The sequence below is a fragment of the Aythya fuligula genome, chromosome 1, assembly GCF_009819795.1.
Source record: "Aythya fuligula isolate bAytFul2 chromosome 1, bAytFul2.pri, whole genome shotgun sequence".
Classification (NCBI taxonomy): domain Eukaryota; kingdom Metazoa; phylum Chordata; class Aves; order Anseriformes; family Anatidae; genus Aythya; species Aythya fuligula.
This window is the reverse complement of record NC_045559.1, coordinates 104,398,988-104,426,982: the sequence shown is the minus strand read 5'-3', so window position 1 is coordinate 104,426,982 and position 27,995 is coordinate 104,398,988. Positions and strand designations below refer to the sequence as shown.

The following is a 27,995-nucleotide window of genomic DNA, read 5'->3' as shown; positions in this document are numbered from 1 at the left end:
TTAATTTTTTCCTCCCCCTTTATTGACTTTTCAAAGAAATCCACCACAGAACAATACTATCCAAGTTAGAACATATTAGGATGCTACTGCTGCTTTTTTTTAAAAAAAAAGAAAAAGAAAAAAAGACTAGTGGAATGAAGACAATGTTAAATTCTGATATATCTACCATTCACAGAGTCCTTATTATGGGACACTGGAAGTAGAGGGTAAATTCAGTGGTATTTTATGTGCCAACTAATGAAGACATTAATTGCAATAATGGAAATGCAAGAACTGATCAGTGTGTATGTCTTATTTAAGGCCAGTCTGCACTACATAGGTAGCAGTTTTCATTGTCATGCAGGAATGATTGGGCTCTCTCTACTCACTTAGGCTTCAGAGTACTCACACTTTTAGGGTGCTGGATGGCTCAGGTTTTTTGAGACTATAAGATGGTTAAAGCTCAATTTCTAAACATTGATTTAGAGCATGCTATGTTTAAATTTCACATTTTAACAGAAAGTTATCACCCTAATTCCATGCCTTAACATATAAGAGCAAAAAGTCAAGTCTTTATACCACCTATGTTAAATTCACCTGTTACATTAAGAGGCATGATCTGGCTTAAGCACATACCACCATGTTAGAGTATACCTAAAATAAGAGGTTTTAATCAACTATGTTGTGGCTTAAACACCGCTTTTCAGACATAACTCTACATTACTTTTGAATTTTTAACATACCTTAATACCTTAAAAATATACAAATTAAAATAAATTATTCTCATATATTTCTTTATATCAAAGAAGAATCTTCAAACTTTTACAAAAAACAGTCCAGAGGTAAATATGTGTCATATCCCACTAGTCAAGAATTTAAAGTAACTGACATTATTTCCAAGTAGTTCGCTTCTTTCAACATACAGTTTATTGTCCCCTCTTCATTTATGACTTAGCTCACAGAAATAAGGCAGACCATTTTATTTCAGAAAAATGTCTCTCGACAAAGCGGACAGGTGGATTTGTTGCTGGATGTGAACCATTTGTACTGAAAGAGAAATATGAGTGCTTAATACATGAATGCAAATTGACTACCAAGAACATTGATTTATCACTAGTAATAAACGTTACTTGCCAATAAACTTAAATATCAAAATATTCATTATGCTTTAAAAAACAAACAAACAAACAAAAAAAGAACAATTAAAAATCCTTTCCCCTTGTGAATTTGTGTGTGTGTGTGTACACAAAGTACAAAAGTTTTATACTGAACAAACGAAAGAAAAACAAAGAAATTCTTGTCTGGTCTAATTTTAAACAGAAGTAATGCTTTCAGAGCAGCATGAATTCCTCTATTGTATGGCAATACAGATGCCAACCTGTACCAGCATACTCAGTAACCACACACCCAGAGCCTATGATGACTTGAATATATTTAACTGTAAATTATCCAGATCAGTAGGATTTACCAAAAAGCATTCTGTGTAAATTAAATTTGAATATTTCTGTTCCCATATCTGAGCTGCTAACATCAATATGCTCTTGCTACACCCTACATAGATGTAATGGCTGAAGTCTTCGAACACAAAACAGTTATTATCTGTTTACTGTAGAAACTCCTCTCTCATTACATGCCTTTGCAGCTTAGTACAAAATCCATGCAAATTATTAGGAGTTCACTTAATCCCAGATAATCCAACAACAAAATGGGAAACTGATGGCATTTCACTAGAAGTACCTAGTTCAAATCATTAATGAATGAATCCTATTTAGAAGGATTTAGTGTAGGTACTTACCAAGCAAGCTGAATGGAACTTTTTCTTACATGTTCTGCAAGCTTTTTTGGGAAGAGAATAGTTGGAACCATGAATGACTGAAAAACAGATCATGCAATCTTCTACACCCTCAAAACGTTTATCCACATTATTTTTCCACAATGATAAGCCTTCCATAATACTTCCATTCTAGCAGAGAAAAAAGGGTTATTAATATACTATAGAATTCCTTCAGAGTATTCTTACTGTTATTCACAAGCACATAAACAAAGCCTCTATACTTTAAAATCTTAAATTATAGTAATTTATCAGTCAACTCATGTTCTACAGATAGTAGTTTAGTCTTTAGAAATGCAAGTAATTCTCACAACAAAAGGAATGCACTGCTAATTTCAAAAATTTCATTCAACATTTTCTTTGTTTTGTTCTAGGCAAAAATGTGCAACTTAGCAACCACCAAACTTTTAGAATTTCACACGCTGTGTTTCTTTTCCAAAGTATAGCTGGAATGGCATAGGATGAACACTGGCCCATCCCTTATGAGATCTAGATTCTCATCTTTGGCTGTGGATTTATCAGGATTTACTAGGCAGGTAATTTTACCTACCTCTTTGTTTTAGCACCTGGAGAAAGCAGATGATAAGAGTGATCAAATCTATAAAGTCACATTTGAAACCTGATGAGAGTCATTACATAAATCTAAATATTATATTACTAGGAATATTTTTTTTTTTTTTATCAGGACTAGGTTTTCAAAACTAGGGGCTTTCTCTAAACTCACTTGATGCGTTAGATACGTGCTTAACTGTAGCATCCAATTGCGCCATTGCTGAACAGCCACGCCAACTCTCTTTCCACTCTCAACTGTTATGGACCCCAGTGGGTAATTTGTTGGAAGCTGTATTATTAGTTCAATAAATATATCATCAACTGAATAGGTAGCAATGACTTCCCGTGCAGCAGACCGAGCTTTCACCTATGAAAAAAATGCAAGTATTAAAAATCTCCCACCCAGAGAGATTTACACACCATTTCTAGCCTTACATTAAATAATTCTCTGAGAAAAGTGTTTTCCTGGTCTAAAAGAAAGTAGAAATTTTCTCGTACTTTGGCAATCTGAAAAGAAATTACCAGCCATTTTTCCAATCTAGTGGCTGATTATATTTTTTAATGAACCAAACAATCTTGCATTTACTTCCTCTACTTTTCCAACATTCTTAAAACCCTTTTTTTCCAATTTATTCTAATATATACCAACTGACTATATACATGTAGATAGAAAGCTAAATTACAATCTCATCAGTCATGTAGAACAAAAGTGCAATCATATAAAATACTGTCATACAGTCTTGCTCTGAGAATCAACATTTCTCTACAAATCTGCAAAAAAAAAATAAAAAAAAGAACAAGAAGTTTCACTAACCGTCATGCCATTAAATAACTGTGTACTAGTTTGAACTGAAGATATTTCCTGTGAAGAAAGCACACTGCTGACATACTTGCTTGTAAATTTATCTACAACACTGAAGACACGTTTCTCACAGCTATTCCACCAAAGCCTAACCATGGCTGGCAGGTCTTTCAAAGTTATATGATACACAGTACAAGCTAAGTGTGGAATTTGGGATGACAGGGCTCCTGTTCCTGTGAGAGAAATAAAAGGATGTTGCAATACTCTTAACACAGTCACAAATATTGCTTCTTTCACATCATACACACACACACACAAAAAAAAAATATATATATATATATACACACAACAATATGTGTGGTAATAGGAAATTCATTTACCTGCTCCTTCTAACTTTGTTACTATAACTGATTGTTTGATTCCACCTTTCTCTATGACTCCTGTTTCTTAGACTAACATCTCATAGCTGGAAATGCATCTTCTAATTTATAGATGAACTCTAGGTGGACTACCAGAAGCCAAGAATAATTTTACTTTCTAGAAATTCCAAATTGCTCACTTCAGAGTGATGAAGCAGATGTTTGAAGCACATGTGAGGTTTGCAGTGTTCTATGGAAGTATATAAACAGATAAGCAACATCCTTCTCTTGGGAAGCTGTGTTAGTAATTCCCCAAACTACCCTATTTCTACCTTTCTTACTGTCATCCAGATAAACAGTTCTGCAACACATGATGCTATTCAAGCACAAAATTAAAAAATGAAAACTCAGTATCTTTGCAGGTATATTAAAAGGTGTATGAACGTTTATAAGAGTACATAAAATAGCATTTTAAATGAAGCATTTTCAATTTATTTTTTTAAACAGAAAAGCATATTTAAGCCTCAACAGTATCAAAACTCTTTCAAATGCACAAACGCCATTCTTTACTAACCTTTAACGTCTAAATGAAGCTCTTCAGTAAAGAAGGTTTTTGTATCCTTATTCGCAACTTCTGATATTGGCCCAGAAAAGACAGGGTTTTCAGGCATAAGCCTGAACAAGTGATAAAGCAGTTTATTCAAGCTTTTTGTTCTTCTAAGGTATTGTGAATAGAGAACTCGTAGCTAATAGTGTTAAAAAAAAAAAAAAGAAAAGAAAACACAAAAAGCAGATGAGACTTAATAAAAAATAGTTTTCTCTGCAAATAATACAAACACGTGTCCGTAGGGAGGAAGAGCGATCCTGAGATTTGGAATTTGTGTTTAGAAGAGCGATTTAGCTCTCTGCAAACTTCTGAGCAACTAGAAATGCATACAGTATAGCAAGTTGTTTGAAAATGGCAAAAAGAAACATCTATTAATGAATGTTAAATTTTTATCATCTCTAATACTGCCATCCCTAACTGTAGCATACAGAAACCTAGATCTATTGATGTTTCCAGAATCCCACTAATTCCACAAAAAATGGAGGTAGGAAGACGCATAATTAAAAGAATAAAAAGTCTGAATGAAACCTCAAGGCTCAAACCATGTGAGTGTTTTAAGAAATTCACTTTAAAGGAAAATGCTCTGAGTATATACCTGAGAAGAAGCCGCTTTGAAGAAAGTTAACGTTAACTTCCAAGTGAGAAGATATCCAAGAACAAGGCAGAACTCATCACTCAAGGGCTGAATAACTGCAAATTCTCCGACTGGAATGCATTCTAGGATGTTTTCTAGTAAGACCTCTTGAGTGGCAAGGACAGACATAAGAGCAGCTGGAGGCGATCTATGGAAAGACATCATCTGGCATTGTAAACTCAAAACTTCAGTAGAGCATTAACTGAATTTATATTCACAGCCTTCCTAGCAACCTTTTAGTAAAAGCATCTATGTAGAACATCTAAGGAGATTTTTTATTACAGGAAAAATGTACTTTCAGATTGCCACACCAGTGGCAATTTTACCAGTTTTTTTTTTTTCCCAAAACAGACCGTTGGTCTCTTTACCTCTCAGAAGAAGAATATAAGCTGAATGCTGATCCCAGTCTGAAAATGTGAGTTTGGTCTATGACTGAGCTGATTTAACCCATGTCAGGGAACGCTTCAATTTCTTCTTTGTCAAGCCACCAACAACAGAGCAATTGAACAATGGATCTCCTAATCGTTGAATGTGTTGGGTGTGGGTTTTAGCAATGCATTATAACATCTTTTGCAGCTCTGTAGTAAAACATGCTATTAATTGCTGGGCTGAAGTTTTTTATTTGTTTTTGTTTAAATCAATTATTGTATTCCCTCTTCAGACTTTTGGCTTTATCAGATTCAAGATGTATAAAACACCCAGGTCAGTTTTGGAGGTCTTCGCATTTAATTTAATTCATGGATAAATTTGTCTAAAAGGAATAATCCAGGAAACTGAAGTTACTTGTGCAACTGGAAATATTCTCAATACAGCAGTCCCATATAAGAACTCTTGATAATGTACAATGGAACATAAATGCTCCAGTTACTTTAGTAACTGTATCCAGAAAACTATTAAACTATTAAACATTAAAAATGTTATTTCCAGTTTTAGTACAAAGGCAGATTTAATCGAATTTATTTTATATATTCAATATTTATACCCCTACTGTCATAATTATCTTATTTTTTTCTTTTAACATCTTCTGACAGACACTACTCTGCTGCAAACCAACTTTTCTAACAGACAGTAAAAACAGGGAAAACGATAGTAAAAAAAAAAAAAAGAGGAAAAAATACACACAATGCTGATTCTTCCTCTTCATCACCATAGGATTTGAGATCTTCATCATCAAATTTAGGCAATTCAGGCATTAATCTACAGAAATACAGAAAATAAATTTAATTTTTACTATGTTCGTAGTATGTGAGTAATGTACAGTTCTTTGACTATTAATGTCAACATTCCTGATAATCAATATAATCAGGGAAATACTTATCAACACCTTTTTGTAAAGTAAGGAATCTTTAAGAGACATGTCATGCAAAGCTGGTGTCCTGGTTTCAGTTAGAACAGAATTAATTTTCTTCCTAGTAGCTGGTGGAATGCTGTGTTTTGGCTTAGGATGAGAAGAGTGCTGATAACACCCCGATGTTTTAATTGTTGCAGAGCAGTGCTTATACCAAGCCAAGGACATCTCAGCCTTTGCTCTGTCCTGCCAACAGGCAGGCTGGGGGTGCAGCAGGAGCTGGGAGGGGACAGACCCAGGACAGGTGACCCGAACTAGCCAAAGGGGTATTCCATACCATCTGACGTCATGCTAAACAATATATAGGGGTGGCTAGCCGGGGGGAGGGGGCCGGACTGCTCGGGGTTAGGCTGGGCATCGGTCAGCGGGTGGTGAGCAATTGCATTGTGCATCACTTGTTTGTACATATTAGTAGTAGTAGTACTATTATCATCATTGTATTATTATTATTATTATTATTATTTTCCTGTCTTATTAAACTGTCTTTATCTCAACTCACGGGCTTCACTTTCCATTTCTCTCCCCCGTCCCAGAGAGGGAGGGGGGAGGGTGAGCGAACAGCTGCGTGGTGTTTAGCTGCCGGCCGGGTTAAACCACGACAGCTGGTTACAGATTGACAGCAGCCAAAGAGCTTGTAGCCCTGCTCAGCTCTTCTCCAAACCTTTTAACCATCCCCAGTCATGCTAAAATAAATTTCCCCATCTCAAAACAAAGCTATACTGAGGCATTAAGATGTAACAAGTACAATGGTTGCTTCTTATGCTCAAGTCAGCTGCTCTGCAGTCTGCATTTTGAGAAGTCAAATGCATCCTGTTTTTCAAATTCTGTATTTTTTCCATATCCAAAGATATCCAAAAAAGTTCACAAGAATACCACACTTTTTTTTTTTTCACTTTCTTACCTAAATTAGTGAAAATGAAATGGTCATGCTGTTTAATGATACTGTGGTTACCAGAAACTTGTAATGTTTCAGTTTACATTTCAGGATTTATGAGCATTAAAATAGGTGCTAAAGAAATAGTATTCTAGTTACCACAGTGATATCTATGTAACTATGATACAGAAAATAAAATTGTATTTTCCTGTACTGCAGTAAAATTTCTCAGTATATATTTAATCTGCTTTTATAAATAAATTTAGCATTCATAGCTTTAGAGCCTATACTCTGATCCAGAACACAAGTTGCCCGGTTAAGCATTTTCTCCCATACTGACACATAACTTTACTAAACAAGTACATGTTCTACAATATATTGGAGAAAAAAAAAAAAAAGAAAAAAAAAACAACAGGGGAAGGAGATGAAGAGAGCAAGAAATTTGTTGATTCTTACTTATACAACATGTGGTAGACAGAAATCTGTACAGGTCTAGCCCAGAACAGCAACAACGGACACAGTGTGTTTAACAGAGTCTGTAGTTTATCTGGCAGGTTTGTTTTCTGGCCTGCAACAAACTTCGCTGGCAATTTATGGTTTAACAACTGGTCCTTCGAGATGTAAGTTAGAGCTTCGCCCAAAGATGTTAATACAGAGTTCTGAAAAGAGCCTTCAGCTGCAGTTTTGGTTTCTCCTATTTAAAACAGAGACAGGTAAGCTGTGATGCAGAAGGTGCAGATGATATCATAGACAAGCATAATTAGAAACAACTCACATCGTGTTTAGAAGAATTCATCTAATAATAAGAGCCAAAGAATATAATTCCTTCACCAATTAACATGTTTTCAGGAAAGTACTATTTTTTAATGAACTATGTTAAGATAATATTCCTAGAAATTGAAAAAAATGGCCCAGCAAGTTCTATTTCAGAACAGGCTGGTATGTATCACTAACTAATAGCCTCCTTGCCAGTTACCATATACTCGCCTGTGACTTTCACCAACAAAGGTAACAGCAAATTGTGAATTCCTTCAGAAAAGAATTCTTTCCATTCACTGATCAAGTTCACAGGAAGGTTTTCAGTAGTCTCAGGAGCTGCAGCTTCAAAGTAAGCACTAAGGGCAGATGCCAGGTCACAGCTGACACAAGCAAAAATCTGCACAAGTGGGATATGATAAAGCGAATGGTTTTCACATGTTGTCTAGGAGAAAAAAAATAAGAGGAATATTTCTTAATCACAAATGTGCTTTGAAATGTTTTTTTCGCATTCCTCATCTATATCCAAAAGTGTAATTTCACAGAAGACTAAGCTGCAAAGACTATTTTATAACTATTTGAAAAAAATAGGTTTGAAAACATAATCTGTACCTTAGTAAGACATGCTGAAATGAATTTCTAAGTCCCACCAATGTTTCAAATTCTAGATTGCTTCCCTTATGTGACCTTCTTTAGAATGACAGACAGAAACTGCCACCAAGTGGATTTGAATAGAAATGTATGCAACTGCAGACAATCTGTTACACTTGTAGAGCCAAGTGAGCCAAAACTGCACATGAAGTGAGCTCACTTTTCTCTCCCTAATGTCTGTATTTCCAAATTGTAAAAAGAAATTAACAATGCATTATTGGAAACTGGAAGTTATTGAAGTGATTATCAGGGGAATATTCTCCTAAAGCAGCTCCTTTTAATTTTTATAATTCCCCCTCACCCCCCCTCCCCCCCAAAAAAAAAAGAGGAGTATCATTAAATCTTACAAATATTCATAAGCAATTGATCTATGCAACAAATTTTTCATAAAAGTTCTTTCACAAAAAAACTTAGGAAAATAAAGTTTTGAGGCACATACTGCACAGGTAAGATTAATCTTGAGACCAAGAAAGGCCACATGAAAGTTTCCACACCCTGGTGATATTTTCCACTGTCTTGCTAATTTGATTTTGGAAACAGAAGATCTGGCTGTCTTACAACCAGAGCCTTATTTCATCCTTCTCTATAGCAGCAAACCTCAAAGAAGAGATTTAGTATTGTTTGTGCTTTTAAACCACGCATGAGCTTTGCCAAAGCTCAATGAAAAAAAAAATTAGAATTTTGCACAATTCTTTTTAACACTATGTCAAATATTTGCTAAACTGAGATGACTGTGTTCCTGCCACATCCAGGGAATAATCTAAAAAGTTAGCTGTATCAGTACTGAAAATGTGACATAGGCACTCATGTGGTATGTAAAGTATATATATTCTTAGTTCCATTTTGGGGTTGAGATCAAGTTATCTTTGAAATGATCCTTACTTCAAAGTACTGGGAAATTAACACACACTAGATGAAACAAAGTTCATAGAATCACAGAATGGTTTGGGTTGGAAGGGACCCTTCAGGACCCTAGTTCCATTCCCCCTGTTATGGGCACGGACACCTTCCACCAGACCAGGTTGCCAAAAGTTACAACTGTTAAGACAATTGTCATTAAGACATCCCGATTTCCATTCTTCTTGGCAATCTTCATGCATCTTTGTTCAAACTTAACTGCTATATGTCATAGCTTCTACAATGTTTCACTGCATCATCCAGATATCCACCCTCCCATTTTGTACAGATATTCATATAAACAGATGAACTATTAACATACAGCTTTCAAAATCTGAGGATAAAACGCTGATCAGAGAGCCCACTAAGATAATAAAAATGGAGTTATTTCCTAGCCTGTTTTTTTTGTTTGTTTGTTTTTGTAATTCCTCCTTCATTCCTTCCCCCTTGCCCTAGCCAAAATTAGTCTAGATCCTTCAGAAGGCATTAGGAGATTGTGTTAAGAACTGCAATGCAATGGTTAGTAATAGTCTCTTTCATCTTACCTCTAACCAAGCCAGCATGGAGCACATGATAAAGTCCCATTCATTATCAGCCAAAGGAGCTGTGGAATACTTCAGCAACAAGGGAAGGTAACGGATCATCTCTATGTTGAAACCCAGCAACTCAGCACTTGTTTCTTTCAGATTGCTGAAATAAAAATACAGCTGAAGCTAACATATTGTCATGTTGTAACCACAAGTATTTATTTTCTTGCCTTTGCTTCTCTTAGGACAAATTAATACCAGTCTCTCTGCCCTAGGTGCTATTGACACTATTTCAGAGCTAGGATCCCACCTTAGCTACCAATCCTAAATAAGTCAGTCAACAGGTACAAAACAGACTATCAGAGCTACGTGCTCATTTGCATGTTATATTAACAGATTCCTAAAATTGTAACACTTACAATTAGCAGTGAAAATTAGCAATTTTAACTTAATCAATGCAACAAAAATAGTTTATTTTTTTAATTAAAAACTGACTTAAAATAAAAGCCCTCAAATGCCCCAGTACTGTATATTATTCTCCGACTGTGTTGCTTGGGTTTTTCTCACTTCACTCAAACAAACGTAAGTGTAATTTTACTCCTTGTTGGAAGTGTAGCTTTCCAAGCTACAATTTCAGGTGCAAAATTTAAAACAAACAAACAAACAAACAAACAAACAAAAAACACTTCAGTTTGGTACCCAAGTTTTCTTTTTGCTATCTAAATAAGGCATCAGAATTTTGAACTGAATATGCAGCTGCACCTGCGAAGCTGGTCGGTTCCGCATGCTTTGGAAAATAGTTACCATCTAGATGCATAAACGAGCTCCTGGTTTCCCAGCCTTGATTACAGGTTTAATGTCAGACCAACTTTCTTACACCTATTTATCTTCATATAATTCCTTTCAATAAACTAACTAGATACTTAGAGACAGGTATATTAAACTGAGGGATGCAGTTCTACAAAGGCTTGAAAATATAATATTAAAGCATCAGGTGACAGTTTTAACTTGCAATTTGATTTTGAGTTAATGACCACCCTTTGTTTATAAACTCTTTACAAACTGGAAAAAAAATTATCAAATGGTCTCAAAGTTGTACCCACCAGCTAAAGAGAAAGTTGTCTTCATTATCGTTTTTCCAAGACATTATGATTTTTAATATCCCAGGTAACAGATGATCGCAATCAATACTGCTGTCATTTAAGCAGGAATTCAAAATGGAAAGACACCCAAATGCTCCTATGACATAATAAAAACATCCTCAGTAGGTCTTAATTATCAGGGCAGGTAAATATTAGAATGTGTGTCAACTGATTGGATACTTTAATAGTAATATCATGACATAGTTTGGATAATAGCTAAGCTTTTTTCTTTCAACACTTAGCCCACAGATGCCCTTGTTAAATCAAAATTACTGCATCCAACCCAAACTAAAAAAAAATTAAAAAAAAAAATCAAGCCACTAAACCAAAAACTCCTACAAGAGTCATACATGGTTTACACAATTAAAAGGAAAAATACCTGGTAATATTTAAATTTAATTGTGCTATTAAAAATGTAGTATCCCAAACAATAATTTGGACAGATGATTAAGTAAATGTAAATGCAAGGTGTGAATTCCAATACTGTTGCAAGAGTGACAGCTTTTACTTTCACATTGAAATACTACTGTTGCGTTAGCATTGTTTTCCATTTTTAAGGAAAACTGCATGCACCCAGATTTCTTGGAGAACAAGAATGTTTCTTACAGGCACAATAACATGGAACTGAGTTAAAGTACCACATATGCATAGCAAGAAACCACACACTTCACTTAAGCAGCAATGATTTACAAGAAATTTACCAGCACTTTCCTGATCTGAAAAAAAACTAAACCTTGAATGGTGAGCCCACATCCTACGTCACACTTAATGGGAAAAATTGCGTATATATTGTCTGTTCAGGAACCCCTAGGAAAATGAGAAGCAGCAGAAAGGAAAATGCAGACCAGAGTTACAAACAAGAATACTCTACAAAGAACAGAGTAGCAAGGGAGCAGTGAGGATTCTTCTTCCTATTTTCTCTTTAAAGTTTCAAGGCCCCATTTGGTTGGTTCACTGGCTCATTCATAGAGCCAGGACAGCTTAACAAACTAAGTCTGAAGAACAAGTGCTAGGGAAACTGTATTTAAGAATCAAGATTCCTCTCAATTGCTGCATAAAACTAATGCTGAAAAATTTTCACATTCTGAGGACATTCACTTGAAAGAGCTCATCTGAAAACGTGGGGACACTGCCAAGGGACAGATGTCAACAGTTTAAAACAACCATAGTTTATTCAATTTAAGTATGGTTCTGTTTAGAAAACAAGCAAATTTTCAGGTTTTTATAAGACTTATGAAGTATGTTCATGAAACCATGAAAGCAGTACTGAGAGAAGATAAGGTGTGCATGGTTTTGTTTAACTGCATAATAAGAATGTAGAAGGACTTTGTATAATTATTTCCAAAGACTGAGCTTGAAAAGCAGTGAGTTTGTGAAAATTAGCATTTTTTCTAAGGGACATTCAAAGCAATGTTGTAACACGTTTCAATCACCTCATTAAGTAATTTTTCAAAAGCTGTTAAAAGTGCATGCACAAGAGCTCTGACTGAGCATACTGTATTATCCCATGCACTGGACGAACTGTTCAAAAATTATACAAGAACTTCGAAAAAGTTTGGATGCTGAAGTGTCTAAAATCAATCACAACACTACCAGTAGACAGCAGAAATAATATGCATGCTATGTAACGCCTAAATAATTGAAAACTTTGATATTTACAAATATGTCTAAATCAGATAGACTGATATTGCTAAAAGTATTTTGATACTGCCTCACTTCTTCTTTGATCTATCTTTTAAGTTCTAATTTTGGACCCAGCAGCATAGCCTGTACTTCCTTAGTAAGACAGAAAACTACTATGACAAACAGCCTAAAAGAAATATGCAAAATGAAAAGACATTTCATTCTAGTAAAATTTCTACACTTAAAATTAATGCATCTTAGCTAAAAGTAAACATTATTACAAAGTGACATTCTTAAATTCTCATGAAGTGGGCTAAGGTAGAAAACCTACTGACCATCAGTACTGGAGAGCTCTGTCTGTGCACATGTCATAAGTTTGGCCACGCAGTGGAAGACCAGTTCTTTCTTTTCTTCCTCCGTTAAAAAGGTTGATAAGCATTGAAGTGTATGCAATCTGCCCTCTGTTAATGGCAGAAACCTATTCATGCAAACAGAATATCAAAAATAAACATACCCAAAAGTTTAACTAGTAAACAAAATGTTAACTGGCTCATAATGAACACAGAACCATCTAATATTCTGTGATGCAACTAACCCCATACATTACAGTGTTTCACTTTTACATAACACATACATATACTACCAAATTTTCGGTCTTCAGATGTCATTCATTAGAATCAGTATAATTTATCATCATTAATATTCGCAATATAAACTTTGCATAAAAGGTCATAGGCAACAGCATTTATATACCCTTCGCTTGTCTTAAAAAGATGTTTCATCTCGCAGGATACCGCACTTTCTGCACGAATCAGTTTGGCCATGGTTAAGGACCAGAGTCTTCCATGTTCCTCTGACCTTCAAAAGAACAAAGACCCTGTTTAATAACTGCAGGTTAACAGTGTTTCACAACAAAACTGTTTTATGAAGCATCAATCAACATACAAAAGGAAATATGGTAGCACTTTATACAAGGCAAAATACAAAGACATAAATTGTATTTCAATTCAGGGTTGTATTTCAATTGAGGTTTTACTTGCTCTTACATACCTATCAAATATTGTTTGCTGAAGGTCAGCTGTATTACTAAGCGTACTGAACTTCTGATATGTAATACGCATTTCTTCTAACATATGAAGATATTCCAGAAGCAGGTAAGGAGGATTCTCCAATTCTTCAATCCATTGTAACGAATACAACAGCTCTGCAACTAATTAAACAGCAAATATAACTACTGAATATACTCAGTGAATATGCAAGAAGTTTCAGATTTTTTTTTGTTATGTTTTGTTTTAATATATTTTTAATGCATTAAGAAGATGACATTTACACACAACTTCAGGTACTTCAGAGCATGAACTGGGTATCTGCAATTGCACCATAAAATACAAAGAAAAAGTTACAATAATCTATTCTAGAAGTTCAGGAAATTTTAAACCCTAAATCCTCTCTTTTTATTTTTTTTAATATACATTTCTTGCAGACAAGGCAATCAAGATCTAAATTAAAAAAATAATAATAAATTAATCTGATGCTAAGAGCTAGCATAGAGTTTTTTTTCTTTTCCATCAGCTTACAAAGACCTCCACTGACCAACTACACTGTTCTTCACAGTGAGACTTCTGGAGGTAGAATTTTTAATTGGAAGATGCTCGCTCTAATCTGAGCATTCTCAAATAAAAAGAAATGAAATTCCACCTTGTTGAATTAAGAAAAACTGCTGCCTCAAAATATCTTTATGTTATAGCTAAATACTCACGGCTGTTATTTGTCAGCATGGACACAGTTCCTGCTGCTCATTCATTCCAATGTACCATACATGCTTTAGCAATGAACAACTCTGAAGTTCACTGTAAATTTAAGCTTCTTTAAAATTAAAGTTCTGTTGAGACAGCATGTATGTAACAGCAAAAGGCCCTAAAAGTATAAGCGCTACACAAACTCATACTTTAAAAGGAGAACTAAAGAAAAAAAAAAACAAAACACATGAATGGAACAAGAATGATTTCTGATAGTTATATGCCAAAATTTACCTATTCATTTCTAATTATCAATTAATGTAGATTTAGAACTAGTATGAAATCAAAAATTCTTTAAGTTTTATCACTGTAACTTACTTATATTGTCAGTTTTCTTTCTTTCTGCATCATCATTTCCATGGACCATACCATTTTCCAATACAAGCATCACCATTTTACTTAATAAGGCTGAAGTACACAGATGCCCCGGAAGTTTAGTTGTGCCAGATAGTTTAACACAGGATCCCAAATGCTCACAATTCATACTCAGCCTTCCTTCCAAAAGAGGTTTGTGCATCCACTGTAATATGTACATAAAAAGCGTATGAACAAATAATTGCCATTTTAACGATACATAGTAGTAGTAGTTAAAATTCAGAATTATTAAAAATAACCATGAAAGATACAAATTAACACCAAAAGCGTAATGGTGAGGATCACCCGCTCCAGTATATAAAGAAAATAAATGCACAGCAGTAACTTAAAACTGCATTGTTGCTTCAGAAATAAATGTGTACCTTTAGAACTCTATACAATATTACAAAAAGTAGTAGGGTTACTGAAGATCGGCAGTTAGACAGGAAATTATTTTTCTCCCAATCTATTCATGTCAGCATTTTGTTTACACTCAGCATATCATGTTCTTCGGCAGATATTAGTGTCTTGCAAAAAAAGAATCATACAGAATAATTAACTTAAAGATAGAACATCTTCCTGGGGTACATTCTGTCGGACAAGATTTCTGAGTTGTAAAGCAAGTTGCTGGTATTCCACAAAGAAAAGGATAATTTCACACTGGAATGATTTTCTGCAGTAGTGGGAGAAACGGGCCCATACAAATACAGATTTTGTCCTCCAGCATGGGTAGAGGCTGAAAAGAAACACTCAACAGACACATGTATAATCATAACTGCGGTGCTATATCAGGGACAGAGACTTGGAAACAGGTAAGTGACTACATTGTGAAAGTCAATTATCACTTCCGTACCTCAGCAGAAAGAGACTCGCGCAATTTCACCCACTCAGTTCTGTTGGGTGTAACATGCTCAACGTAAGCTCCCACCAGACATCCCGACTGTCTGTCAGCTTCCAGAAGCATAGACAGCAAGTCACTAACCGCAGAGATCAAAACCTGAAGGCTGAGAAAAAGGGAAAACAAGTTTGGCACTATGCAGTAAAATCCTGCTCCTTTATATCATATACAACGCTATTAACATGCTGTTTTAATTATGCTATTAGCCACAGTTCTCACCTCTGACAGTCTGAAAAAATAAATAATGCAGATGCCAATTAAATATAGGAAAGTATAGCATTGATCTTGGTTTGTTTTGGAGAACAGTGTATTACAAAATGGACGTGTACATTACAATTACCTTTTAACATCCAAAGTGGAAGACTGAATTTGATTCTTGATCCACAGTGCAGATTTAAGCAAAAAGCTGCTGCTCTGTTTCTGCATACTCCGAAGTTGATGGACAAGTGACTTTACACCAGACATCCAAGTGTGTTTTAACTTACATACAAGTAAATCTATTATAGAAAAAAAAAATAAAAAATATATCCTACAGCAACAATCACTAGTCTAAAGGTACTAGAGCAAGAAGAGAATTCTCTTTTCTATACAATTACGTATGATAACTGTCATACGGGCAAATATGTAGGTTTCCAGCTGTGCAACAATTTTCAACCCATGGTGGTCAGAAATACAACTTTTTTTTTCAAATTACCTGTTAAGTGTGTAGCATCCTGCCTCTGAGCACACAGTTGGAAGATGGTAAGCAGCAAGTCTTCTGAGGATGGCATCAGTAAACACCCTTTCACTGAGCTGAAAAAGCTTGAGGCTACATCGCAGATGAAAGACACTGAAGGTTCAGTATTTCCAGCTTCTGAAAGGTCTCTAGCTTTAGACAGAGCTGCCTGAAGTTTATCAATAATCCTTTCAACGTAAGTTTCACCAATCAAAGATTCTATTGGAGATTGGAAAAGGATAATGTGCTTTGGTAATGTGACAAACATAATCACTCAAAGACATCATGTTAATATGCACGTATTTCTTTTTTATTTACTAATATTGAATATAAAAATCAAGCAACAAAGTAGTTTCAGTCTAAAGTATGCCTAAACTCTCGTTCTTATTCAACAGCCATTTCAGATCACATAGCCAAAGGTCCAAATAACCAAATATCCTTTCTCTAAATCAACTTAAACACAAGGCAAGTCAATAGAGCAAATACAGAGTGATACCTCTATCCCTTTCATGTATTTCTAATTTCTGGCAATCCATTTTAACAAGCAAACCAATGCACACATGAGTCCATAACCACCACTTTTTATATTCTATTTTTGAAGGTAAATTTTAGATAGTATGGTTTAAAAGCCAGTATTATTTTACAGCACATCAGCTAATAAATGCATCTACTGAAGTTCTCCTCAATTTTTCAAACTTGCAAATCTGAATCTGTTCTTTATACATTGACCTTTGTTTGCCTACAGAGACAAAAAAAATAATGTGATGATCGTGATGCACATGGTGCTTATGAAACTAAACTAGGCATGATTTTTGGCTCAGGTTAAAAAAAAATAGGAGGAGGAATAGATGTTGCAAATTAACTACTCTGGAAGATCCCAAGTTCCTTCTGATGTTCTGCAAAACAGAAGTGCAGTATTTACATTTCATGAAGCCCAAAGAATAAATATGCTTACCATTTTTAAAGTGTTGTGACAACACCAAGCTCAGGATGGTCCACCTTTCTGAAGAGGCTGATTGTGTTGAGGCTGGTATGGGTTTTAAACCCAGGTGACACAGATCATCTGCCAGCATTACAAGTCTTTCTCCAAGCGTATCTCCTTTCAGCCAGTCAGAGACTAAGGAAAGTTTTGTTGTATTTGAACATGCCTGAATAACAGGAAAGTCATTCTAATAATCTTTTGAGGTTATTAACTTGTATTACTAAGCATAGCATTAATATCCAGGCATCAGAAATAATACATGAAACCTAAAAAGGCAGAATGGGAATCACATCACAGAAAGTTTTGTCTCTAGGTCTGTGATGATTCCTTCCCCCCCCCCCCCAAAATAGTGACGGATACCTAATCTGCCACTATTTTATGGCTTTCTAAAAAATATACATGAGCATACATACCCATTTTCAAAGCTAAGACACACACACTGATAGTCAAGGGAGAATGATGATTAGATGATTAATACAGATGATATAGATGATATAACCTCAGACTTAAATAGGGTTAAAACAACACAATGAAATTATTATTAAATGATTTTATCATTACTTTAAAAAAAAAAAAAAAGGAAAAAAAAAGATCAGTCTAACCGATATAAGCAAAGTTAATACCACAGAAATATTCAAAACCATGCAAAACAATAAAGAAGAGGTACCTTCTGAATTATCTGAAGAAAAATAATCCATTTCATATCCATCTGGAAGGAAAACAGAATTGCATAAACAGAAATTCTTTGCTGAATTGGAAGCATTTAATATTTTTATTTTAGTTTGCTTGTTTTACAACTTCATTTTCTGCAGAAGATAAGCACGAGTTACTAAGTTGCAGGAACTTACTGAATCACAGAATGGTTTGGGTTGGAAGGGACCTTAAAGTCCACCTAATTCCAACCCCCTTGCCATGGCTACCCACCTCCCACTAGAATGATTAGTTGATTAGTTATTTTGCCTCTCAAGTCTCTCTCCACCACATAGACCAATAAAGGATTGTACTTAAGAGAAAGGTTGCTGACAACTGATATAAAAGCACACTATATAAAGAAGCAGATAAGAATAGATAATTTGATGTTATTTATATATTTGTAAATATATATATATATATGAGACAAATATCTCATACGCTTTCACTCCAACACTGTAATGTCAACCCTTTTCTAAGTCTACCTTCATTAGGCTGAACTTATCCAAATTCATGTAGAATACCTTCCATTCCACATCCCCAAAATAAGACGATTAATCAATCACAGTCCACAATAGAAACTTCTATAAAATCTAGTAAAAAAATATATACAATACCTTTGTTAAGTCATCAAGAATGACTTTCCTTTCATCATTACTGCTGCAACAATTAAGCACACTGTACAGAATATCAACCAGAAACTGTGTGTCTTTCCTCCAGTCTTCTTTCAGCCAAGTTATTAAGTTCATATATAGAAATTGTACAGATGGATTTTCATGATGAACTTTTGTTTCTCCTTGGGATTCAGCAGGAGTACAGCTTGTGTCATTTCCCTGCTCTAAAAGTACTTGAAAAACTCTGTCTGAAGAAAAAGAACTCAGTAGGGCAGAAAGGAATTTCAAATGCTGCTCTGACTTATGCTCATTGACATACACAATACTCAGTTCAGAAAGGTTACAGACTAAGTTTTCTAGAGGTTCCTTCCTTAGAACTGAACTATGCTGTAAGTAAGCCTGAATTTCAGAGTCACTATTCTTTCTCACTTCTGTGAGCTTTCCATTCTCTGTGTTCCTTTCAGATTCATCCTCATCTTTAAATTTGATTTTTACAGATTTTCTGTTGTTTGATTTTGTAGCAGTCTTTGGATTCTGAAGAACTTCTAGCATACCAGATATGGCAAACAACGGTTTCTCATCAGCATCCAACTTATCAACATGAAGCACACACAATTTTAAAAGATGGTCCCAAAAATTTGACAACAGTTTCTGGAAAACTTCTTCTGTACCATCATCACTGGAGACTTCAGCTTTAGCTTCCCAGGAGCTCAGTGTTTCTGCTATTTGATAAAATAATGGCCCATTTTGCAACCTGGGCTCCTGAAGTACAGCATCTATGATAGGAATTAGCTACAAAGGCAAAAAAATAAAGAACATTGATCCAACTAGATAAGCATTATGTTCTTTATAATCCCAGGAAATACTAAAATTCTTAAAGACTTTCTGGAACCAGTGCCAAAAGCCTCAGAAATAATCATGCTTATATACATAATAAACAGGATGCTCAATTTTTTTCTTTTTTCCATGTAATTTAAACTGTGCAGAGGTATGGCTGATTTTATAGCAAGGAAAACATTGAACAACTTCAGCGTTATTTTCTTCCATTACATCCAGTGAGGCTTTCAACAGAGAAGTAAGTTCTCACAGAAACGTATGTTTACCTTTCCTTAACTTCATTTTATTAAATGTATACACAACAATATTTTAATGAATACCTGGTCATTTATTAGCATTTGATGAATTTGTCTTTGTTCATCTTCTTCGTCTACTTTCTGTAGTATGGCAAAGCGCAGACATTCCATAAATGCAGATATAATTGCTGAACTTTCTGAAGGACTGGCTATTGCTCGCTCACTCGACAACCTGTTGAAAGGTAACATTGGTTGGGGGAAGACACTCAGTTATCTGTGCTTCTGAGAAGCCCAGTACCTGTGCACTTCAGTGCACAAGGTAACCTTGAGTATGTTGCTTTTATCCAGATAACACCAATATGAAAATACATGTTCGAAGAGTTAAAAACAGTACGTCCAGGCATGTCATATAAACTATATTAGGATAACTTTTTCATTTTGTTTTAGCATTCAGTGCAGGAAGGGAACTATTTAACTTGAGGAAACTAGCCCACTCAGGTATACTGTCTACTGTTTCAGCTATTTGTCAAAACTCATCTGCAATTTTCTATATGGTATTCAAAACCAATCCTTACATAACTACTTTCTCCAAGAACTTTGCTAATGACCATCGCAAAAATCAAGAACTGAATTTTGTTTAAATAAGTTGTATTTTAGTCTTTCAGAAAATGATGTATATATGCTTGCGTATATAATGCATAAATATGTAATATTTAAATTACATTTGATAGGAAGTTGGTTTTCACATTTTAAAGGCAAAATATGATAGCAGTTCAAATCTTTTAAAATCTGTATCATGAGAATTCAAGTTCCTGCATACAGTAAATTTCACAACCACGATGCTAATCCTCACTAACCTCTGTAATAAAAAGTGAGACCTCTGCACTGGTGAGAGGTGCCTGGTATCTCGAAAGTCACTCAACTTTAAATTCATTTTCCATTTTTAAAGTTATGGAATAAACATTCTTATCTTTGCTCGTCAAAGTTTTATGTTTTTGGCAAGGAATAGATAAAAAAGAAGGTTGAAGGTTTAAGACGACAGGGACAGCCACAAAGGATTGACTTATCTTTGGATAAAAATATTTTGAAACTACAGTTTTCAAATATCATAATGAAAAGAGTTTTTTCCACAAAAATAAGTGATGCATGCATATTTAGTCAATATCAAATGATTGACATATACCGATATGTCAATATCCTTGACATACCAAGTCAAAGGATATAAATGCTTAAAAGATTATTTCTGTTTCCAAACATGAAAGAGACCGACAATAAACAAATACAGTTTGTGGTTCATACCCTTGAATTATAGAGCTGAAAAAAGTTCTGAAATATTCCAGCTTTGGTTCTGTGATGCCAGGAGGTACCTTGCTAATGAATGGCAAAAGATTTGGGTAGATAACAGTAGCAAGGCCTCGTCCACCTTCTCGAAGTACTGTCCATAGCTTTGGTAGAACTCCCTTTTTGGCATTTACATGACTCCAACAGTCCTGTGGAAAGAAACATAGTTGTTGTAAATTAAATGAGAGTACATTGACTCCCTCCCTTGACTCCCTACCTAGACATTTAATCTACCTCCCTAAACTGTAGCTGAAGAAAGTTACTGTAAAATTTCGATTGACTTTCAAGTATTCAAGGAATACAGGTATTTTTAAAAATTACATTCTCCCTATTTCAGCTTGCGAATATTAAGAAGTTAGTGCAATAAAACTGTTCCAGTATTGTTTAAAATCTATGAAATTTTCTTAGCAAACTGCAATTGGAGACTTCTCTTTAATCATACTGTATTTAAGAATGCTTCACAAAAATCATTATCATAAACGCTTCTGTATCCAGTTCTCAGTTCTTGTAATTGAGCATAAGCAATGATTTCAAAATCCTAACTTAAGAAGCATCATTAACTTCAAAACTTCCAAAATAATCTTCTGATGGTTACAAAAATACTTCAGCATTTTCCTCCCATACCCCAAAGATTTTTGTCATCTGATCTATCACCGTACAAGATACCTATATTTATAACAAACCCAATGAACAAAGATTTGTTTTTCCACAAATTGTTACAGTTTATACCAGCAGTTACAAAGTATCTGCAACATTAAACTCTCAAAACATATCAGTCTATGAGGAACACTGCTTGTCCTGCTATGAAATTAACTAAATCTGGTATTTTACTTTAAAAAGTTATGGAACCAAACACCAAATTAGAACAGGAAACCAAAAAAAAAAGGACTCAGGATCGTTTTTGTAACCTTTAAACAAAAAAAAAAAGGTTTTAACAATTTTTAATCCAAGGGATTAAGGGTCATTTAATTATATTTATCAAACAACCTATACTGGATAGGATGGAAAATATTATGAAAAAAATATATTAAAAAAAAAAAAAAAACAATATAGGAAAGTTAGACTGATACTCTAAGGAGGAGGAAGGAGTGTGTCCCATTGATAAATTCATGCTAATAATTAAGAAGAAAACACAGTCTTCTGTTCTTCCTCATTCTTCCTTCACAAAGAACTCTCGTGCTCACTCAAAAGTTAAGTGTGACATTCCAATAAAACACCTGCCCCTCAGGTTTATTATATTACCTCAACAGTGGCAATAACATAAAGTACAGCTTCCCAAAGAGCAGGACACACCACTGCATCACTGTCGTCAATGCTGAGAAGAACAGCAGGACAAACTCTTGGTGCTTCACCTTTCACCAACTCAGGCAAGTATTGGCAGAAAGCAGAAGCCAGCTCAAAGAAAGCTGAACGAACCTGACAGGGAAGAGAAAAATAAAAATGTTAGGGAAGTGACAAGATGTTGCTACTACGCATAGATTTATAACATTCCTTTTGAAGTTAGAGTAACTTACAACAGGCAGCCTTGTATTTTAGCACATCAGCAAAGGTTTGAATATTAACGAAAATGAAAAAAATACTTGATAAGCCTGTTTAAAATTTTAAATTAATTTGTTTGGTGATAAAACACATTAAACATTTCATTTTATAACGTACGTCTGGAAAGGTACGTTTTGCCAAAAGTACCTTAAAACATTTTAATAAATAACTACCAGAATAAATTCAGCACTCTATGTAGCTATTGGTCTTGGCAGTAGCAAGATAAAACAGTTAAAAAAATGAAAATCTAAAAGCACGATGACCACATGCAGTAGACTAATTTTTTTTCTTCTATGTGAATTTGAAAGGACTGCAGACTGCTAAGAAGATGATTGTGACACTGAAATAACAGATTAGCGTATTAGACAGATTTTAAAACAACATTGTCTACTTAAGACCTAGAAATCTGAAGATTATTTCTAACATAAACCAGCAGACTGCAAAGATCATTCTTGGAGATCAAAAGGAATCTTTTGATCTCCAAGAACCTGCTTAGATAAAATGCATGATCTTCAACTAAAACCCAACAAAATAAGTAATTAAAACAAAATTACCTGTGGTGTGCTGTGTTTGCCATATTTCCAAAATTTGTTTTGAGACAGAAGTGACATTAATTTTTCCTCCAATGACTGCATCTCTTTCTTTGGCAGCATGCTAAGTAATTTTTTTAAAGCTAACAACGAACAGGTCAAAATCCGGAAAAATTTGGCTTCTCTTTCTTCCTCTGGTACAGTTCTAAGAAAAATAAAACAAAAGCAAATTTTAAATTAATCAACAGGCTTTCCATAGGTTCTAAGGGTACCAAATTACTTTATAAAGTGTTAGAAAGTGTTTCAAGTCATCCTGTCTTCCAGCTATTCATAAATATTGTTTCTAAAAGATATTAAAAAAGAATTGGATGATTGATAGTATAAGTGCTTTTGTGAATGTTAAGTCCCACAGAAAGTTACTGGGATCTGGACTCACGTAATTATTCTGTCTTTTGAAACAGAACTAAATCCACTGCCTCAAGAATGAACCCAATACAGACCAAGACCTAAACCACACACATTAAAGCAGGCTAACATACTGGGGATCGCTGAGTGTATCAGGTGTTTCCTTTAGAAGGTGATCTTGAAGAACCTGGAGGGGAGAAAAAGAAATATATAAATATACATGCATACATTCATGTGAATAATATAGTTTGTAAGTTATTCAGAAACAGCTCTACATTCAGAACCCAAGCCTCTTAAACATATTTTAGATATGCTACTGAGAAAGGACACAATTTAATGGACCCCTGTTAAACACAGTAGCTGTGGTACTGCACTGGTTGAATCAAAACTTCGTAATACTTTGTAAGTTGCAGTCCCATGGTGACACGCTTCTGGCAAAAAGAAGCCAAACTGAGACAAAACACAATGGTTATGTTTGCATATGATGGGTCAGCAATGCAAAATTTCACCTTTTTTAATTCAGTTTCATGTATGATTGGCAGAAGAGCATTAACCCTGGTAAGAACATCGCTTGTAGAGGCTTTCTGAAACAGTGTTCAGCACTCTTTAATCACCTACTATTGCAGATTAACAGCTCTTGCGTCATTATTACATCTGCCTGCAACATTATCTGATGACCAAGCATCATTACATGGAAATAAAAAATTACCTTACTGAAATTTAACCATGAATAGGTGGGGGCAGGATGAGTTTTAAACTTCTATTAAAAGTTGATATATACTCATACAAAGCTTTAAAGACATACTAACTTACATTAAGAATTTCATCTTTACAGAATGCTAAGGCTTCGGGTTGTTTGCTTGAAGGAAAAGCTTTTTCAAAAGCTACTTTTGCAGCAGAAGCAGCAGGGGAGTAAGTGTCACACTGAGCAATCAGCCAGTATCCCATGATACTTTTTAAGTAAGGTGCCAAGTGTTTTTTCACTTTAAGAATCAGTTGCTCAAAAGACTGCTGAGTTGCTTCTCGAACACGGCGATCGTGATCCTGTTAAAGCAAAAAGAAATGTATTTTTGATGCCAAGCACTTCAAAGCAGAAATGACAAAAAAAGCTGTCTCTCAGTTCAGCCACTTTTGCAATGAATCAAGCTATGCAGTTTGAAAATATGTGAGCATCCCTATGTAAAGAGAAGAGTCCTAGCTTAGCACCAACATATTCCCAATATATTGCTGTTGTGGTTTAACCCGGTCAGCAGCTAAACACCACGCAGCCGTTTCCCCCCTCCCTCTCTGGGATGGGGGAGAGAAATGGGAAAGTGAAGCCTGTGAGTTGAGATAGAGACAGTTTATTAAGACAGGAAAATAATAATAACAACAATAATAATAATAATAACAATAATGATGATAATAGTACTACTACTACTAATGTGTACAAACAAGTGATGCACAATGCAATTGCTCACCACCTGCTGACCGATGCCCAGCCTAACCCCAAGCAGCCAGCCCCCCCACCCCAGCTAGCCACCCCTATATATTGTTTAGCATGACATCAGATGGTATGGAATACCCCTTTGGCTAGTTTGGGTCACCTGTCCTGGGTCTGTCCCCTCCCAGCTCCTGCTGCACCCCCAGCCTGCCTGTTGGCAGGACAGAGTGAGAAGCTGAAAAGTCCTTGGCTTGGTATAAGCACTGCTCTGCAACAATTAAAACATCGGGGTGTTATCAGCACTCTTCTCATCCTAAGCCAAAACATAGCATTCTACCAGCTACTAGGAAGAAAATTAACTCTGTCCTAACTGAAACCAGGACAATTGCACATCCAGAACTGTAACCTTTTCCTGATATCCATAACTACAGCTGCTATCTCCATTTTATATAAACATTTAACAGAAAGAAAATAAAAAAAAAAAAGGAAGAAAAAACAGAAATTCTTGAAGATGCTTTTTGAATTAAAAAAAACATAAGCTTACATAAACTGTGCATTACTTATTTGCAGCTATCCATTATTTGTGCATGTATTTACAACATCATGACTTTCTAAGCTCTTGGCTCCCAAAAGAAACATTATAAATTGCTTTAATTTTCAGAATAGTGATGTATTTTGTTCACTATCTTGTTTAGAACAGTAGTCAGTCCAGATAGTTTGCAGATGTATTAAATATTGTATCAGAAAATTAGCTGGCTACATATATATATATTTAATAACAAGTCTGGCCAGCTATTAATCTTAGATCAAAAAAATATATAATTTTCTAAACAAAACAGCACATTCTCTTTATCTGTTCTGGTATCTCCATAAAAGAACTTTTCAAGAGAAGAAATATTTTGTAATCCTTTTAAGATGAAGGCCCAAGAAACAGCAAATACAACCCAGGCATCAACAGTTCAAGGTTCCACTGTATGGAAACATCTCAATAACAAAGAAAAAACTTTTCTGTTTCTTCTTTTTTTTTTTTCTTCTTCTTCTAGAATAAGCCAGCAATTCCAACAAAGTTAGATATATCAGTAGGACCACATTACAGGTTTTCACAGGAAATATCCAGAGAAGTTCTTAATTTAGATACTTTTAATACTTACTAGTGAGATTTTACAATAAATTCTTGGCCAGTACGGAAGAACACCTTTAACCACTTCGGCTTCTCTTTCTTTGCACATCGTCCCAAACTCCTGCATAGCCTAAAACCAAGATATCAACAACACGATATAAGAAGTGTCAGACATATACATTCTCTAGTTTACCAGATTCTACTAGACAGTGCCTCTATTTTCCAAAATCAATTCATTTCTGGCAATTGGTTATCCATAGAGTTAATTTTATGAATGCTCTGTCAGCAGTGCCTGACAGACCTTTTAAGTCCTTCAAGGTACCTTCTGTACTGCAACTCTAGTAAATTTACTGGTACAAACATACAACTGGCTACCATGGTAGATTCCTTTGCCATACTTAAGAAAAAAGCAATGCTCTTCCAACACAGATACTTTTTTATGGGGGACAAAGAATACACCCACTTTTAATTTTGTTATGACATCTCTTTTAGAGAGTTTTCGCAACACCATTCGAAAATCAGCATCCACCAGGCTGTCTATTTCCTCTGCTCCTTGAACTGCAGGCACATATCCGAGATCACTCTGAGATGTTCCAAAGCCAATAAACCCAGGCACTGTTCCACGTTCTTTGGCGAGGAGCTCTGCAGCTTGGCCGCTGCTAGAAGGCTGACAAAAAACAGGGACATACATCAGTTATACATGTCAGTCACTTTATCTAATTTTGTGTGCATCAGGCATTCAAAATAATGATTAGTGAATACATAATGTAAATCATTACGTTACATAATTAACTACCTATTTAAAACAAAGTTTCTCAAAAAAGGCCATCCATACTTTAAAGGCAGAAGTTTAACCTAGAAAATTAGTCTTCTCTGTAGAATCAGCATTCCATTTTTTTGTCATGACTTTAACACACAAATACTTTATGAGAAGCTACTTTTATACACATTCAGAAAAGGTATAATAGAAAAGACCTTCCCTAAGTTAACAGTTTATTAAGAAACTATTTATCCTCCTTCACTACTTTTCCAGTTTTTCTTGTGTTATTGTGTACTGCAACACAGCTCCCAAGGAATGCTCATGTTGTCACGAGGGACAATTAAAACATGCTTCAAAGCATGATACAAAGCAGGTGACACTGGTGGTATGGGGGTGGTTGGAGCAGATGATCTTGGAGGTCTTTTCCAACCCTAATGATTCTGTGATTCTGAACGGCCACGCAGAATTCAGAGGAATGGAGCAAAAGGGTATGTGTGTAACACACACAGCATATTGCAACCCCATCATCATCACAGGGAGTGCTTTGAAATTCAATATATAACACAGTTTGTCCCAGTTCAGCAACTCCTTGCTCATCATATGAGTGGCCTCTTTGGAAGTCTGTCCTGGGACCGAACGACGCCTTACGGTTCTGTCATTCCTTACGCTCCAAACACCCACTAAATTCTCAGTGACAGCCACAGATCCGACATTTTTTGTTAATTAACACCAACTTGCCGAAGCTCACCGCATATTCCCACTTCCTCGAGGCACGTAAGCCACGTTCCCAGCTGACTACGTGCCCTTTTTTTTTTTTTTTTTCTTTTTTTTTTCTTTTTTAACCCATTTTAACCGCGGGAGAAGCCCCAGCACCGAGGACGCCCCTCTCTCCCCCGCTACGGAGCAGCTCCCCCAGGACGGCCACAGCCCCCCCAGGGGCCCGGCACGGCCCGAGGGCACCCCTGAGGCCGGGGCCCGCCCCCGGTGCCGCCATGTCGCGGCGCTCACCCGCAGGTTGCCCTTGGTGCGCTGCTTGTTCTTGCCCCCCATGATGGCGCCGGCGCTTCCGTCGGCGCGGGGCGGGGAGCGGCGCTGCGTCACGGGGCGAGGCGAAGGGGCGGGACTGCGTGAGGTATCGGCGAATATCGCACAGGGGGGTGTCGAGACCGG

The 27,995-nt window shown here is 35.6% G+C and overlaps 1 protein-coding gene across 1 annotated transcript; it reads right to left on the bottom strand.

Annotated features, from left to right (window-relative positions):
* On the bottom strand, nucleotides 1-27,892 carry LTN1 (listerin E3 ubiquitin protein ligase 1). The gene is made up of 30 exons (XM_032186231.1): nucleotides 27,834-27,892; nucleotides 26,529-26,732; nucleotides 26,097-26,195; nucleotides 24,336-24,566; nucleotides 23,657-23,709; nucleotides 23,142-23,322; nucleotides 22,291-22,464; nucleotides 21,007-21,197; nucleotides 19,792-19,939; nucleotides 18,638-19,426; nucleotides 17,998-18,039; nucleotides 17,304-17,496; nucleotides 16,328-16,567; nucleotides 15,974-16,130; nucleotides 15,589-15,739; nucleotides 14,700-14,901; nucleotides 13,633-13,792; nucleotides 13,336-13,440; nucleotides 12,918-13,060; nucleotides 10,921-11,056; nucleotides 9,836-9,980; nucleotides 7,974-8,187; nucleotides 7,443-7,680; nucleotides 5,887-5,961; nucleotides 4,726-4,912; nucleotides 4,098-4,269; nucleotides 3,177-3,397; nucleotides 2,535-2,729; nucleotides 1,775-1,942; nucleotides 1-1,026 (listed from the first exon to the last, which is right to left on the bottom strand). Exons 1-30 carry the CDS (start codon nucleotides 27,873-27,875, stop codon nucleotides 964-966), a joined length of 5,319 nt encoding a protein of 1,772 aa, XP_032042122.1. The 5' UTR covers nucleotides 27,876-27,892; the 3' UTR covers nucleotides 1-963.
* Between the last annotated feature and the right edge of the window lie 103 nt (nucleotides 27,893-27,995).

Excerpts from the sequence above, each read along its gene's own strand:
- LTN1 (XM_032186231.1), bottom strand. The coding sequence starts at position 27,875 with ATGGGGGGCAAGAACAAGCAGCGCACCAAGGGCAACCTGCGG. Across the intron at positions 26,733-27,833 it reads GCACCAAGGGCAACCTGCGG|CCTTCTAGCAGCGGCCAAGC; the intron begins GTGAGCGCCGCG and ends GTTTTTTGTCAG. Across the intron at positions 8,188-9,835 it reads CCATGCTGGCTTGGTTAGAG|ACAACATGTGAAAACCATTC; the intron begins GTAAGATGAAAG and ends TTTTTCTCCTAG.